The sequence below is a fragment of the Plectropomus leopardus genome, chromosome 21, assembly GCF_026936395.1.
Source record: "Plectropomus leopardus strain MGB_pleo_1.0 chromosome 21, ASM2693639v1, whole genome shotgun sequence".
Classification (NCBI taxonomy): domain Eukaryota; kingdom Metazoa; phylum Chordata; class Actinopteri; order Perciformes; family Serranidae; genus Plectropomus; species Plectropomus leopardus.
Window position 1 is genome coordinate 20,877,829 of NC_142196.1, and position 16,774 is coordinate 20,894,602.

Sequence of the window (16,774 nt, forward strand, 5' to 3'; positions counted from 1 at the left end):
GTCAAACTCCTTGAAAACTTTTTTTTCTTAAAAATTCTGAAGAAATACCTTATGAATTTATTTATTTCCTTGGCTTTAAACTAGAAATATGGGTCTAGAAAGTATTTGAATTGGCCACTGTAATATATAAAATCTAATATATAATAAAATCTAATATAATATCAAAGTGTTTAAAGTGCTAAAATCTACAAATTCACACAAATAACTACCTTTAATATTCAATGAATATGATTTTGACTTACAAGTTAAACACATAACTTGAAAAGTCAAATCAGATTGTGATGACAGAACTTGAATAGCTATGGACAATGTATTCATTTTTTTTCGTCTTTGGTGAGGAAAAAATAAAGTGAAACAATAAACTGCTTATTCTGTTGAAATCTGTAACTCCGACAAACACAAACGTAAATGCAAAAGAACAACACTGTGGGTTCCCTTTTATTCTTAAAATTTTATGTACAAGTGCGGCTGATTTATTTTTTTTTAATGTACAGTCAATATAGAAAGTTTATATACGTAATATTACATTGAACATTTCACAAATTGCACTAGTCTTTCACATAGATTCATAATCAGAGTCATTCGTCATGTCTTAGCAGAAGCTCATTTCCGGTGGTTATTATTCACTTATAAATATTCTAGTGCTTTTTGCATTCTGGGGGCAGGAAGGAGAATTACTTTTAAAAAAATGTGAGGCAGAAAGGGTTGCCTTCAAAGAGAGCGCAGAATGAACTATGAATTAAGATCAGAGGAATTCGAGGCCGGACATTTGGAGAGCAGATCTGTGAGTGGATGGAGTTAGACCTGACCAAACCAGACAAGAGGTCAGCATCACTCCGAGGCTTCAAGTGACTTTTTTTTGTGGAAAAAGGGGCAGAAAAATCATAGAGAAAATATATTTTCTGATTTTTTTAAACAGTTTTTCCTTTTCCATACGAGAATCCGTTACATAGACTAGTAAATGGCATATTTACGTAAGAGATAGATAGGTCCTGTGCACAAATGTGTCAGAAACAAGGCCGAGTATCCTCTTCAGGATTTAAGGTAGCCAATCGGGATATGACAAAGAGGAATAAAGAGAACAGAGAAGAGACAGCTCACCCATAACACGCCTCAGTCTCCCAATGTCTTTCTCATGAAAAAAAAACAACAAAAAAATCTAGAGTAAAAAATATATTCATACAAAAAGTAAACTCTTCTGAGTGTCATTGGGAGAAAAGTATCACAGAAACAAAACAAAAAAACGTGGTCATCCGTTAAAACAATTTCAAAGTGTTTATGAAGACTTGAGTGCCATTTGTAAAAGGGGAGAGGAGAGTGACACTGGAGGAGGTGCTGCAGAGATTTTGGTGACGGTCAATGACGGCCCGCTCTCCTCCGTCTGTCTCTCTCTCTCCGTCCCCCTCGTCTGGGAGCTGAACGGTCCCTCTCTGAGCTGCGGCCGTGAAGCTGCAGGGCAGTCTGGGTGCCTGAGCGTGACTGTGTGTGTGTGTCCATCAGCCTTGGTCTCCAATGTCGTTGTCCACGGGGGGTGGGACGTTGGGCATTACCGTGGTGCCAGTTCCTGCTGTAAGGTAACCTGCTACTCCTGAACCTACAGGTGACAGGAGGTTCGATTCAGATCAGGTGTGACTGGGCGGGAGAGCTGGAGAGCTACTGATGAGCTACAGTCAGGGTTCCCACACATTTTCATGGACTAAATTTAAAAACTTTTCAATCTTTTTTCAAGGACCCCTACTGAATAATATATTGTGTCCTTGCCTAATATTTTTTCCTCCCTTGTTCCACATGTGCAGCGTTTTTCAAACATATAAAATTGAGACTCTATTTAAGTATAATTTCAGTGATGTGTTCACAGACTGGTAGAAATTGACAATCCAACAGTAATTTCTGTTTTTACAGTTTATAAGATGTATAAAATTGGCAATCTTTAAAGAAAACATGCATTACAAACTCATTTCCTTAAAAATAAATACATTTTAAAAATGGCAAAAATAATTTCAGTTATCTATAAACAGTGCCATATCAATCTTCCTATATAAAGAAAAAAAGATTGAATAAAAACCCCCAATAAAATTGGCAAAAAATATATATTGACATGTTTTCTTTAAAAATCGGCAGTAAAATAAATACAGCCATTTATAGTTGTATCTTTCCCCTAAAGCCAAAGGTGCTCAAAAAATTAATTGACACAGAACGCGAAGAGAAAATGAAGACACTATCGTGATAAACAAATAAACAAAAACAACCAAAACACTGTCACATGTCCTCACATATTAAAGGTACATTATGCCGTCAGCTGCAGAAAATATAAATATTAAATAATATATATATTAAATAATATAAAATATATATATTCCCCGTTATGTTAATCAATGTCATTTAATTTATAACACACATTTCCACGGATTTTTCCGAAACTTTCAATGACTTCTACTGGTTTCATGACTTTCCCAGGTCTGGAAAATGTGTATTTGAAATTCCATGACTATTCCAGGTTTTCCATGACAGTAGGAACCCTGTACAATGACGCACTAGACATCAGCTACTGTATGTTTGGAGGAGTGATTGAGTTTATTATCAGCTTTCTGGCGCAGTTTTGTTAGTTAGATGGTGGATGGAGATGACGACGGTGTGACATTATTTTCAGCACTTTGAAGATGGAGAGGTGGGAATGAAAATTAAATGTGGGTCAAAGATGGAGGTAAAGAGGCAAGGAATGGCAACAGGAGCGAGGTCAAAGTCTACCTGCGTCAGAGCAAGAGAGAGGCGGGCTGTGAGGGCCCAGCTTAGGAGTCTAGAGCCCACCTCGCAGTGGGCTACTGGCGGCCAGGAGAGAAGGAGTGGAAACCCCTGAGGAGGAAACGTGGAGGACAAAGAGGAGGGGAAGGGCAGAGCCAGGAGGTTATAGGAACGTGGAGACAGAGAGGGTCTCTGGGTTTAAGCACAAGTGAGGAGTCAGCCACAGGGTATGTTTTAGGATAAAGCAAAGCATTTAAGGAATACTTCATCCCTAAATTACCATTTTTATAAAAATTACTCAACCCATGTTATGCTGAATTCATGAAGAAACTGTTTTCTCGCATTGTTTCACAGTAAATGAAGAATCCATAAAATATAGAAAATTGTTAATGAACTAAAGTCATAGGGGTCCATGTTTAACAACAGCAAAACTATATAAAAACATACATAAACAAACTTTCACACAAATTCTGCAGTAAAAGTCTTATTTATAGTTGTGTGCTCAGTCCGATTAAAATTTTAATGTATCTTTGCTCTCTTCAAAGCCAAACTCTATTGACCAAAAATGTAATTTTACCTTGCTGAACACTGTTACTGCTGCCTCGATCTTTATTTTCTTTGTCTTATTTCCTGACTTTGCTGGATTTGAATTAACCCTTTAAAACACCAAAGTCACACAATAACACAAAAAGGATCTGATATAGGCAGCTGTAGACCTTCAGCTCCTGTGTTCAGTGAAGTAAAATTACTGTTTTTGTCAATAGAGTCTGGCCTTGAAGTTCAGTGAAAATATTTTGGTTTTTACAGAAATGTATGTGTTTGGGAAGTACTGAGTATACTGCTGAATAAATGACACCTGCATTGAGTTGTGTAAGAGTTTTTAAACGGATGTTTTTATGTAGTTTTGTTGTTGGACCTCAATTATTACATTTTTCTCCATTTCTGTTGGATCCTTGTGTCATCGGAGGCATGCCATAAAAAAAAGTTTTCTTCATGATTTCTTTGTAACATAAGGTGAGTAATTAATACACAAATGGCCATTTTGGGAATTAAGTATTCCTTGAAGATTCAACAACAGCTCGGAGAAAGATGCTCGAGACTTACCTTCAAAAACACTGACAGGAAATAAAGTTCTACTGCTTTGCATTTTAGAAAATGTAAGATGTTGTGATTCTTTTTGTTTAATAGCAGTTTAAGTTTTTAAAAATACTTTACCAGTCAGGTAGCCTGCGGTCTGAGACTCTGAGATGAAAAGATCGTGTTTCTGGTCTTTGAAGGCACTCCACACTGAGGACTTCGCTAGAATCTCATTCACCTGCAGAGAAGACATCGGCAAAGAGCTTTCATTAAGATAAACAACCAGTGTGATGTCATTTTGGACAATAAACTGTACGAAACATTCAGTGGATTTAACAGATAATCTACTCTTCCTATATTTTTATCATACCTGCTCTCCGTACTGCAGACTGCGGGTCATGGACTTGAGCGCCTTCACTATCTGGGCCTTGGTAGCTGATGGGTTTTCTAATGTCTCCAGGCCGATTCCTTCCAGTAGCTTCAGGAGGTACGGGACCAAGTCCACTCTTAGAGCCTGTTCAGTTCATTAATAAAACACGTTATTATTATTATGGTCATCAAACATGATGTACAGAACAAAATCAAATAAATAATAATAAAGGTGACAGTTTACCTGGGCCACCAGTTCTGTCTGCTCCTTCTGGAACATGCGGTTGAGCGCTTCACAAGCTAACCCGGCCATGTCTGCCCGAGCTTTCATCCCGGTCATGAGGGGGCCGATAGTCTCCAGAGAGGCCATGGAGCGCACACACAGCTACACAATACAAACATGTTAATGCGTCGTACTGCAGAAAAGAGACAAACTACCCAATTAAACTGTGACAGTGAATATTCTGCATACTAAAAGTGTGAATACTTTTTAGGGCTCCTATGAGGAGGACTAAAAGACTTCAGGTTTCATTCATTCCCACTGCAATTTATTTACTTAATGGCAATTAGCCCCTTGATTCCTCATGTTTTTTCTGCACTGTTATTGCTTATTTGCACATTTACACACTGAACTTTTCGCAGTTCTTGGTAGTATTTTCCCATTTTTGGTACGAGCTCTGGACTAAACATTTGCTAGTATTTTTGTATTTGTATATGGTGCTTTTAGACTTTTAATTAGGTCTTATTTTCACTGTTGATATTGTCATGGTATACCTGTCTCTTGTGTAACTGTGTGTGTGTGTGTGTGTGTGTGTGTGTGTAGTGTTTCTGCTGGATGGTATAATAAAGTGATTCTGGTTCTGATACTTAAAAAGGTAACTGTTATCACTCCACCTAAGTTTACGCTGAGCTACTCATGTTTTAACTATTATTGTTTATTTGTGATTCTATTGTTTCTTTTCTTTTCTTTAGGAGTACATGTATGCAGACAGACCTTTCAAATTATTACTGTTATAGATTTTATCTGTAGTCCTCAAGTGTAATATGAGATAACCCTGATGACATCATAAAACCAGACACAAAAAAAGTAGATATAAAGTATATATATATGTAAGTGTGTGTGTGTGTTTGTGTGTGTGTGTGTGTGTGTGTGTTTGATTCCTCACCTCATTATCTGACAGCACGTGGATGAGGCGGATGGAGCTCTTGGGCACGGCGTTGTTCTTGTGGTTGAGTGCTGCCAGCACACGCGGCAGGTGACCCAGAGGAGGAACCTGGTCGGCCAGCTGGCCCTGAGTGCCGAACAGACACACTGCTGCCGTGGTAACCGTCTCCAGGGCCTCACCCTGCAGGAGACCAGAGATGTCAGTAAGAAATGAACTTGCGAGTGTGAGACAAATGAAAAAGTGAAATTATCAAATAATGTGTGCTTGTGATTAACCCTTTGAAACCTGGTGCAACATCATTTTTCTTGTGCTACTTTCAACCTTTGAACCCTAAATATTTTGGTGCAATTTCTTTAAAAACATGTGAAAAAAGGCAACAAGCAACTTAATAAGAAATGTTCCACAAGTTTCAAGAAAAGAAAGCAAGGGAATAACTATATTCATAATGATCATAATTACATATTTGAAATTATATTACAAAATTATACTTTTTAAGCACTTTTTCCAGGTCCTTTTTCTTTCTTCTTTCTTTCTTTTATTTTTTTTATTTATTTTTTACAAATTTTCAGGTAATTTTCTTTTACTTTTTACTAATTTCTTGCTAATTTCTGGGTCATTTCTTCTTTCGTTGCTCAGTGCCTTCTTCCCACGTTTTTTAAATAAGGCAGCTGCTCACATTGGGGTTGTTTTTCTCTAGCAGCTCAGTCAGAGTCTCCAGGAGGGACACCAGGAACTCTCGAGGCTTGCGTAGCACCCAGCCTGGCTGAGCAATGAAGATACGCAGAAAGACGCCGCCAACTTCCAGCTCGCCCTGTCCTGCTCCGTAAGCCATGGTGAAGTCCTCCGGCAACTGAGCGCACAAACCAAGAGTTCACTGTCACATTATATCACTCACAACACATCACCGTTTATTGTAAATCTATAATTACACTTACTTTCCAGTTCACGTCAGGATTATCCTTCTGCTGTTTAAAGTGCCTGAAAAAATTTAAGAAAGCAGAGAAGATCATATTAGACAGTTAGGGTGCTCCAATATTTCAAACTTTCTTTGACTGCTTGAATCGGATTGGGCTCATGTCGTACTCGAGCATCATCTCCCGGACAGTCGTAGACACTTTCTCCCTTGAGCTATCATTCCAGATGAGCTCAGGGTTCTCGTGCGTCCCCTCAAATATGTGCACTGCTGCCTCGGCGTTGTCTCGCATGGCGTCCATGAACACACCGGGAAGGAACCGGATCAGCGTTAAACGCACCTATCAGAAAAGAGGATTTATCATGATGAATTCAAGGACAAGAATCATTTATCTTCTACATTGTATATCTTATATATTTGTCCAAACTGACCTTTGGCCCGACCAGCTTGTCTGAGGTCATCTTGGAGAAGAGCTCTGCAGTCTGCGTGCGGACCTGAGGGTGTGTGCAGTTACAGAAGAGGTCCAGCAAGTAGATCAGAGCACCTGGAGGACGAACAGATTTAAATGAGCATCAGTGTGCTTATAATTCACATAAACATGGAGAAGAATAAACAGAATTACACTGACCTTTGGCCATAGCCTCTTTGACTATCTTTGTGTTTGAAGTCAGTGCATGCAAAGTTTCCAGCACCATTTGTCGGCCTAAATGATGCAAAAAAAAAAAAGTTTAGTCCAGAGATATGACACATTTTTAAAGTTGTAATTTCAACAGTAATTTGTTTTTTGTCTTCTTACTGGAGGGGAGCGAGTGCAGCAGCAACAGAAGGTTGGACAACACCAGGGACTCAGCAATGTTGCTGACGCATTCTTGGTTTGACGTCACTGTATTCACAACCTGCAGAGCAAAACAATGTGAGTAAAATGCACAAATTATGTCAACCAAAGCAGTAAGACTTCAAGAACTCTCTACCTCCAAAACCAGCTGCTGAACTCTGCCAGCTCCGTGAACTCGCAACAAAGAGAAGAGCAGCTTGAAATGGCCGATGCACTCTGACTCCGAACCTGAAATCACACACACAAAAGAAACTACTTAGAAAATAAGCTCTGAATTAGGAAATGTGGATAAAACACAGGTTAGGTTCTTCTGATAAAGTAAACTGGAAGAGGTGTCACTTCTCACCGGGGTTGTTCTTGATGACATTGCGGAGAGCCTCTAAAGCCATCTCAGCGAAGCGAAGCCTCTCAGCATGCTGCTGGGACTCCACTTTGTTACTCTGACTCATGGCCAGCAGAGTGTGCAGGTACTGGGCCTGGGAGCCGACGTAGTCCAAAAGACTGGCTGCAAAGGCTTTGGGGTACTAAAAACAGAGATGGTTAAACACAGTGTCGCATTACAAAAGGTTTAAAGTCAATTTTATACTGCAAATACACCAAATAGACTAATAAATGTGATCCAAATACTACAAGAGACATAGAGATCCCGTGATGGAGCCGCATCACATCAGCTCTGCTTTTTTCAGCAAAAAACAGGGTTCCTACAGCTTGAGGCAAGTTAGATTTCAGACTAGGCAAACAATAAAAACAGGAGTTTGAATGGGGCTGTAATGCTATCTTGTTCTTCTACTCACCTCAAGAGGGAAAGTAGGTTGCTCGTTGTAGACTCGCACAAAGATCTCCCCAACGATCAGCTCTTTGCTGTGATCGCTGAACACAAACTCTGCACCGAAGCTTTTATCATTTTCTCCCTACAGAGAGACCAAAGAGAGGATGCATGAATGAGACTTTGCTTTTTAACATTACTCCAATGTCACTTATCAATAATATTTGTATACATTCAGTCATTCATTCATTCAACCTTTATTTAAATCTGGAGGAATCATTGAGGGGAAGCCCTCATTTTCAATGATGTCAAAAGCACAAAAAACACAAAGAAAGAACAAACGACAACAGGCCGAACAACATAAAAAAAAAATAACATTACAAGCAGTAATCAGAGATTTAAACTAGCTCATAGTAACAGTTGTGAAGTTGAATATATGTTGTAAGATGTTCCAGGTAGATGCAGCAGAAAAACTAAAAGCATGTTTTCAGAATTCAGTATTTGTCCGGGGAGCATTGAGCATTAAGCAATCACTTGAACAAGAAGAATAATTACTGTGACGAGTTTAATAAAGTGCTGATGAGTGACGGCATGTTGTTACCAGTAATGACTCTGAGTGCGCATACATATATACATTTAATTTATTCATACCCTTTTGATGTTTCCTTCCTGCTGAGCCTCCAGAAACTCCAGCAGCTCGGCTCGTGTCCCGTTGTTCCAGATCAAGTACGGGTTCTCTGAGTTGCTATTCAGCAGCTTCAACACCTAAACGCACAACACAGCATGTTGATTTTGTTGTTTAGGTTTATGCATGTAAAAGCTTGACCCAGCACTCACTATCCACCTGCACAACTTACCTCAGCAGGAGACCAGGCTCCAAGCTTCCTCGAGATATACGGCGTCAGCATGGCTGCTAAGCTCTTGCGGATGGTCGGGTTCTCTGGAGGCGTGCCCTCGATGCCGTTGGTCTCTGAAACAGGATTATTCCCGTCCGGGGTGTGTGGCGTCTGGGCGTAGCCTCCCAGACGGCTGAGGGCCACCAGGCTGAGCTTGGCCAGGCTGTTTGCGACCTCCTGTTGGTTTGTTTCTTGGCTCGTCTGTACGCCGCTTTCTTCCAGAGTGTAGTCGTAGTTGAAGAGGTGGACCAGCAGGTGCCAGAGCACGCCAGCGTGGTACAGGTGGGTCTGCAGGAAGAAATCCACTGCAAAGGAGCTCACGCACTGGACTGCAAGGGCGGCTGTTTTTGGGAGACCCTGAGAGGAGGCAAGGGAGGGAACACGAATCAAGGTTAGGAGAAATCACATCAGGGATGTTGTGGTTTATGAACCTGGAAGGCCCCTCTGACCGCGACTCTTATTTTCTGCTGTTCCACAGAGTAAAACATTTGGTGATTCTGCTTTGAACCATTATGCTCCAAAACGCTGGAACAGCCTGCTGGAAGATCTGAGAGGAGCTGGAAATACTGATACTTTTAAACGTAAATTAAAGCCTATTAGCCTATTACTATTATTACAATAAAAGCTGCAATGGGAGCTAAAGTGTGCAGACTTTTCTCTGTTTTTCGCTTGTACTCTGTGTGGGTCCAGAAACATTTCCAACATTTTATGGATGTGCACATTTTCTACCCTTTTTTGCATGATTGATTAATTGAAATACATCTTTGTCTGGTTGCAGGACAAGTATAAAGCCAAAATAATAAAGGCAAAATGTAGCATTTTTAGCAGATTATGAGACCACAAACAGTGATTCAATGTTGGAGCTTTTCCATTTGTATTTAGTATGTATTTAAAACAATTTTAGTGCAGTTCTTCAAAATGGAACATGCTGGAAGAAGAGGATGTCTTGTGCAAATGATAAACTTCCAGCATCTTTACTCTATTTAGAAAAAGCAAAAAAAGAAAATATGGAACGGATAAAACAAGGATATTCTGGCAAATGCAGGCCCTAACATGCCACTGGCATCCAATCTGTATGTGTTAAGATCTCAGATGATCAAACAATGACATATTGATGTGAAACAATTATTTTATACTAAAATGTAAAGACAGTAGTTATATGGGTCTCACCTTTCCATAGAACAAGATGTGACAGAGGTCTCTGATGATGGTGGGCAGTTCGATGATCTTTTCCCTGCATTCCTCAAACTGGGCTGCGACACTATAGCACTTACAGATGTGCCCGCACACCTGTGGTGTTGAAGAAACGTTGAAAGAAATCATTGCAAGCAGTGCAGTCGTCATCTCTTAGAGATAAGGTGACAACAGGTGCATAAAGAACATGTTTTTCCATCATTTTACCTGTACAGCCATGTCATCAGGCTTGCTGGATGCAGTTAAAACAGCAACACACCGCGAGAGAGCGTCCAACAACACCTGATTAAATACAGAAAACCAACAGATTATTTATTCAGTCACAATTAACCACAGACCACTAACATTACTGCTGTTAACGGAAAATGTTCAAAAACAAACCAAACCAATATGAGGCACAGACAAGCTAAAAGAAAAGATCTTTGATAATAAAAACTATAACAAAGTGTTATAATATCCTTTGTGGCAAAGAAATGCATTTTGTTGAGCTGGACCCACCAAAGGCCACAAACATTCAGTTTGTTTTAACAAATTTTGAGTGAAACTTTACATCTTGAACAGCACAATAATACCCTAAAAAATGAGTTGGACATATTTCTGCAAATATGGGAAGCTTTTATGGATCTCTGACCACGACCTGGTCGGCTAGACTTAAACTGAATCTGTATTGAAAGAAGACGTATGTTTTGTGACCATTGCTGATCTATTGATGTATTTTTATTTTATTAATTTTGTCATTTTTAAATTTACTATTTTTTTCATAAAGCTTACACATTTATTTTGTTGTTCTATAACTGTTTTGTCTAATTATTCTCCTAATTTTCTGTATTATCTTTAAAAAGTTGAGACGAGATTCAAATGTTAGTGGTGGGGCGTTGGACAATTTGAGCAGTTTGAGATTGGAGTGAATGGGTTTGTTAGCTCAAATAACACAAGAAAACCATCTGTTGAAATGTGACTAGAACTTCTAAGCATTTTCATCTAAATACTAAGACTAAATCTAAGAAAGCTGCCAAAAGTAAGACAGTACACATGTAGACAGACAACTATAATATAGAGTGGTTGTAATATTTTAGGAGTGTGTTTACCTCGATGCCGTTGTCACGGCGCAGCTCCTCTGCATTAAGAGCCGAGCAGTTGACGGTGTGAAAGGCGAGTTCGGCAGCAGCCGGGAGGAGAGGGGAGGTTTTGGAAAACAGCAGCTCATCCTCCGTTTCCATTGTGATTGTTTTGATGAGCATGGGGTACCCGGCGTATTTGTAAGGCTCCAGTTCTGTTTATAGACACAACATTATTCTTAAAAATCTTTAACAACTAACACACATGAACTTTACTGAGATAATTCAGAAAAAAATGCCTGAATTTGCTGCCATCAAAATGTATAGGTAGAAAGAATAATCTAACTAAAATATAAGAGAAAAAATGGATCTGCACACCTTGTTTGTGTCGGTTGAACAGGATGCTCTGAGCTTTGAGGATGAGGATGATGTTTTCTGGGTCGGGGCCATCAATGATTCGGGCAGACTTTGTGCAAAGGAACTCGTAGGCTTTGTTGACTTTCTCGAACATGTCCTGAAAGATACAAGTTGTAGATGAAGCTTTGTGTGCGACCTGACACACATTTCACGTCAGTAAAGATGAAAATACATACCCTGCCCTCGGGGTTCTTGTCTGGATGGTACTTCTGCGCAAGTCTGAAGTAAGCTTTCCTTATTTTACTCTCCTCATGCCTGAGGACAAAAACATCAATATTTCTTGAGTCATGCTATTTAAATACACAGTATTCAACATTAACATCCACATTTATTGCTATGAATCAATAAAGATGACTTAGGTTACAACACGAATAGTAACAAGTGATCACAAATCAAAAGCCACTTACTGCCCCTGTCCTTTGGGGAGGTTCAGGACTTCGTATGCATCATCTACAGACATAGAGGGAGGCTTTTTCTCCACCTCCCTCTTCCAGGCTTCAAGAGTGTCTTTAAGCAGCTTCACCTGTCGGGATAACGTTGTTAACGAAGTTAATGAAGCCTTTGATAGAAAACACAAGCAGGACATAGATTAGGAAGAACAAGCTTAAAAAGAGACATACAGCATCTCGAATGGGCCAGTTGGGGAAGCGGACGGTGTCGCAGAGATGTCTGAGGTAGTAGATGTTGCAGAAGAGCTCGTTGTCCAGCTGAGGGAAGCTGACCACGGGGATGGGGCAGTACTGGTAAAGGGCCCGCGTGTTGCTCTGCAGCCGGGGGCTAAAGTCAGCTATGTGGGCGGCGATCTTCTCGATCATCATCCGCCTGAAACAGAGTTCAAACACAGTCTATGAAAATGTTTCTATTCAGACACAGACAGACAGACGGACGGACAGATAGATATTTTGAACATGTGAAACAAGCAAACAGAAAAAAATAAAGAATAAAAAAAATGGCAATGATAAAGATGGATGATTACCTATACAAAAAAACCCTCAATGGATAGATTCAAATAAGCAACAAGAAATTAAACACACACACACATTTACACACACAGATTTACATACAATATACACAAACATTTCCATATACATACATGTTTTCACGTACATACATACATCCTACTAAATACTTCTAAATATCTCTACGTTTGCTTTAAAAGGACACTAATAAGACTTGATAAAGACGAATACAAACCTCATCTCGCTGCTCCAAATGGCCTCAGGTGTGTCAAACTCTCCCAGGAATATCTCCGAGAAGCGCTCAGCCTCGTAGTTCTCCAGATAACACACCATGGCCTCAGGCAGCACCGGACCCAGAACACTGCGCTGCACTATGTCCTGACCCTTAGCCTGGAGACAAGGACGCACAACAGACATTTTTTTAAAGGTGGTTGGATTCATTAGATACAATCTGTCACAATTTAATGTTCGAAAATAAAAAAAAACTTTACCTCCTCTGATTTGAAGGCTTGTTTCAGATGTGTGTACTTCAGGAACCTAAAGAGACCACAGGAATGTCTTAGAGATCGATATCAAAATTGCAAGTTACCAGTGTCGATGTGTAAAATATTCCCTCTTATACACACGTGTAATATTTTATTTCTGATTTCTTAATTATGTCCACTTTACTCTAAAGCTATTTTTGAGAAACACAGATCAAACAAATGCTGTGGATGTGTATAAAATGTCAATTATTACGTAGAACAAGCAAACACATTTAAGTTTTTATTCAGTGTGGTGTTTAAGTGGCAGACATGATGAGTTTATACAATAAACAAGCTAGATATCTCAAAACTCACTATTCTTTTAAAATATCTGGGAATAGCTAAAGCATGTTTAAATGTTCGTACAAAATGCTTGTATGTCAATTGTTGCATGTTTTCACCTGGCTACAGGAAGCACGTTGGAGCCTGTGTACATCATGATGAAGAAGAAGATGCCAGTTAAATAGAGGCGCTGCAGGTTGGGGTTGTCCTGCATCACCAGGTACAGGACGTTAGCTACCTTCTCCACCAGGATGGGGTCAAAGGTCAACAGCAGCTGGAGCGCACAAAGGAAAACAATGTGAGACCATAAATATGTTGTTTTAATTAATGCAGGAATTCAGTTGAGTTGATATGACAAATTGTATAGACAAAAAAAAATCGAATTTAGATGCATTAGGTGCAATTACCTGGACAATGTGAGGGAGGCATGCATTGTCACTGATCATCCTCTTGATCTTCGGTAAAGGACGGATAATGGCATTATCCTGATCCCTGAGTACAAAGTAAATAGATAGGAATGTTACAGTCATGGCCTAACAGTAAGATGTTTGATACAAAAATCATCACACAGACCACGCTGCCTAATAAAGTGATATTATATACCATGTAAAAAGACAGAGAGGTATTTCTGAAACAACTTAAGTATTTTCTGCTGTACCCACCTGCTGGGGTAGTAGGAGCACATGGTGATGAGCATGTTAAGGATTAGCGTAGCCAGGTCAGTCTCATTCATCACCGCCTGTCCGGTGGCCAGGAGGCACCACTTCAGCTGCGGGATGGCCTGCAGGGGGCGCCAGCCATCCATCCCCTGAGCCCAGCAGCGTGTCTTTGCTGTCAGGACACCTGTGCTCCAAAACTCCTGCATCTGGAGAGGAAAAGTACAAAAGCAATAGTATGAAGTGGTTCCTGCAAAATCACAACAACAGCGACACTAAACTGAAGCAACTGCAGGAGACCAACAGAAACGAAAATAATACAATAACTGAGAGAACGCAATGCTTTCTCTCAGGATCAGAACGGCAAAGCACATTTAAAAGGTAATTTTCATATTTTATGCCCTGGACCTGTTTTTCAACTGACTGCAAAATTAAATCTGGGTGCTTGACATTTTAAGAAGATCCCATACCTCCTCAAAACTAAAAGGTCCTCTTCTCTCCTTGTCCGCGTTACCGAAGTACCACTCTTTCTCGCTCTCCCTCTTCATGTCTGGTGATGCCTCCAGCACGTTGCTCTGTGGAAATGAAAACACCTTCAGTTTGACACTCCAGACATATTAATTTACATTAATACGTGTCAACCTTTATTTAAATCTCATCTATTACTAATAGAGAATTGTAACATTTTGTGTCACGTGTAATAAAATCAGAGACATCCTTTTCACATTACAAAAATCAAAAGTTGTGTTTGCACCTGTAGGGGCACAGTAGCTCTGCTGGTATGCAGATGTGCCAGAGTGAGCAGATCCACCAAAATACGCACTCCATTTGAGTCCATCACCTCCTTCACATTTTTCTGAAAAACAAACATTAATTGTTACTCATGACAGAGAGGGAGAAAGGTGAGTTAAATGGACAGGCAGTCATAAGAAGCACTGCTGCTTTTAAAAGCACACCTTGTTGAGGATGAGTTTGTTGAGGAAGAGGATGAGTCTATCTCTCTCCAGTTTGTCTGTACACTGTAAACAAAAAGAGTATTTTGGATTTCAGAATTCATTAAAAGATATAAAAACGTTGTGAATGTATTTGTCCTTGCAGTGATAGTTTGCACTCACTCGGTCCAGCATGCCCACGATGTATTTAGTGTCTGTAAATGGGCCAATCTCTTCGTAACACTTCCCATAGACTATAGCGAGGGCCTGCAGGCACAGGCACTTCATCGTAACTTTGGGTGTAAGCAGAAAGCGATGGTAGAGTTCATTGAAGAACTCGTATCTACGAGTAAACAGAGGGAGAAGCATGAATCATAATTTTTGGACTCTGTGCAAAATGATAATATTAGTGCAGTTGGGTGAGTTGTTTGCAGTCTTACGATCTCTTGATGGCGTTTGATTCTTCATTTTCATCCTCCTCAAGCAGCAGACGCAGGTAATAATCCCCAATCTTTATCTCATCTGAAAGGCACTCGTATTTCACCTGCAAATTAGAACCAATACAGATTAATTTAGCTCACTGTGTTAGTTTTAGAATTAATCCTGAACAAACTCCAGCTGAGCACAAACCTCAAACTCCTGGTGGTTCCAGGAGATGACGGTGGCACTGCCGAGCTCGCGGTCCACGCTGAAGGCGCGCATCTCCCCCTCCAGAGCGTCCCGCAGCTCCTCCCTCGTCTTCAGGTTCCAGATGAGGTTGGACCGTGCGTGGTCCAGCTGGAATCTTGAGAAGACGGAAAAGCAGGTCAGGATTTTAAGGTAAGAAAAAGGTTTAACAGATCGTTCTAAGACTTAAGGGTGTAAAGTTTTATTCTTGCAAAATGCACAGTATGTAAAAAAAACGTTTTCATAAGCCACACAGGTGTAATGTAAAAATATAGAAAATGTAGCAGCTTAAAAACCTAAAACTAGCACAGTGGTTTCACATCAGCCTTCAACTGGTACGTTAAAGGCTTTTCTGAAAAACACAGAGACAAATTCCTCTCTGCACTCTGAGTAAAACAAATTCTGAATGAGCACCACAAATGTGCCAGACAAAAAGGTCAGAACAGCTAGAGCATGATCTCTCTATGGGGGCCGTGTTGTACCTGTAGTAGAAAAGCTCCCAGTTGACTTCAATCTTTATTCTCTGGCGTCTCTTCCTCAGGATGACGGGCTTTTGGTTTGGGTTCTGAAATCAAAGAAAAAACTCTTCAGGAACTGCTTCATGTCAGTCTATCATTCTTAACAGTATTTAACATGTGTCCTTTTTCAGCTTATGGCACAAAGAGAGAGTGATGAAGTTAAAATGGAAACGACATGAGCAACATTTTACATGAAACCCACCAGAAATGAAAAAAAAATGGCATGAGTGTAGAGAGAAATGCCAAAAAAGTGGTTTGAAAATGTAAAAAAGTCAGATATTAGAGACAAAAACCACCCAAAAAACAACATCAGCATCGCACCAACAAAGACAACAGTTAAACACAAATTATGAAACACAAAAACCAAAGTGGGATCCCAACATTGGATGCATTTTGTAATTTTAGCTAGGCGAGTGAGAGTTATGATTATGATTCTCATGAATCTGTTGCTTCACATATTAAAGGAATACTTCACCCCCCACCCCTCTAAAGGAATACTTCACTTTAAATGCACGATCTTGTCCAAACGCGCTACTCTTTCGAGCATGATATGGTTTGTGCGGTGTAATACAATGTGTGTTTTAAATCATTTTAGCAAAAAGGCATGTGTTTGGAAAGTACTGAGCATACGAATGGATAAATGAGACGAGGATTAAATTGCACGAGTTTTCTGATCGTTTGTAGACGGACGTTTTGATATGGATTTGCTGTTATTAAACGTGGACCCCTTTTACTTCATTTATTCAAGACTTTTCTCAGTTTTAGGATTCTTTGTTGACAGTGAAATCATTTTAGAAAAATAAA

General features: G+C 39.8%; 1 protein-coding gene across 6 annotated transcripts in view; it reads right to left on the bottom strand.

The window, feature by feature from the left end:
- Positions 1-409: 409 nt before the first annotated feature.
- The window catches only part of dnajc13 (dnaJ homolog subfamily C member 13), a 40,918-nt gene continuing 24,553 nt past the window's right edge, over positions 410-16,774 (bottom strand). For 5 of the 6 annotated variants that reach the window (XM_042510046.2, XM_042510044.2, XM_042510043.2 and 2 more), the window contains 35 exons: positions 15,935-16,017; positions 15,417-15,570; positions 15,227-15,330; positions 14,970-15,129; positions 14,811-14,873; positions 14,609-14,710; positions 14,325-14,429; positions 13,861-14,063; positions 13,606-13,690; positions 13,318-13,472; positions 12,884-12,929; positions 12,628-12,782; positions 12,054-12,255; positions 11,841-11,956; positions 11,610-11,688; positions 11,395-11,530; positions 11,047-11,231; positions 10,166-10,240; positions 9,935-10,054; positions 8,726-9,121; positions 8,520-8,633; positions 7,897-8,013; positions 7,449-7,626; positions 7,239-7,330; positions 7,064-7,163; positions 6,896-6,970; positions 6,699-6,811; positions 6,438-6,607; positions 6,290-6,332; positions 6,031-6,204; positions 5,355-5,534; positions 4,433-4,573; positions 4,190-4,333; positions 3,958-4,057; positions 410-1,594 (listed from right to left, as the gene is read on the bottom strand). In XM_042510046.2, the coding sequence (XP_042365980.2) occupies positions 1,497-1,594; positions 3,958-4,057; positions 4,190-4,333; positions 4,433-4,573; positions 5,355-5,534; positions 6,031-6,204; positions 6,290-6,332; positions 6,438-6,607; positions 6,699-6,811; positions 6,896-6,970; positions 7,064-7,163; positions 7,239-7,330; positions 7,449-7,626; positions 7,897-8,013; positions 8,520-8,633; positions 8,726-9,121; positions 9,935-10,054; positions 10,166-10,240; positions 11,047-11,231; positions 11,395-11,530; positions 11,610-11,688; positions 11,841-11,956; positions 12,054-12,255; positions 12,628-12,782; positions 12,884-12,929; positions 13,318-13,472; positions 13,606-13,690; positions 13,861-14,063; positions 14,325-14,429; positions 14,609-14,710; positions 14,811-14,873; positions 14,970-15,129; positions 15,227-15,330; positions 15,417-15,570; positions 15,935-16,017 (4,563 nt within the window). In that variant the 3' untranslated portion in view covers positions 410-1,496. The other variant, XM_088071810.1, reaches the window with a different exon arrangement.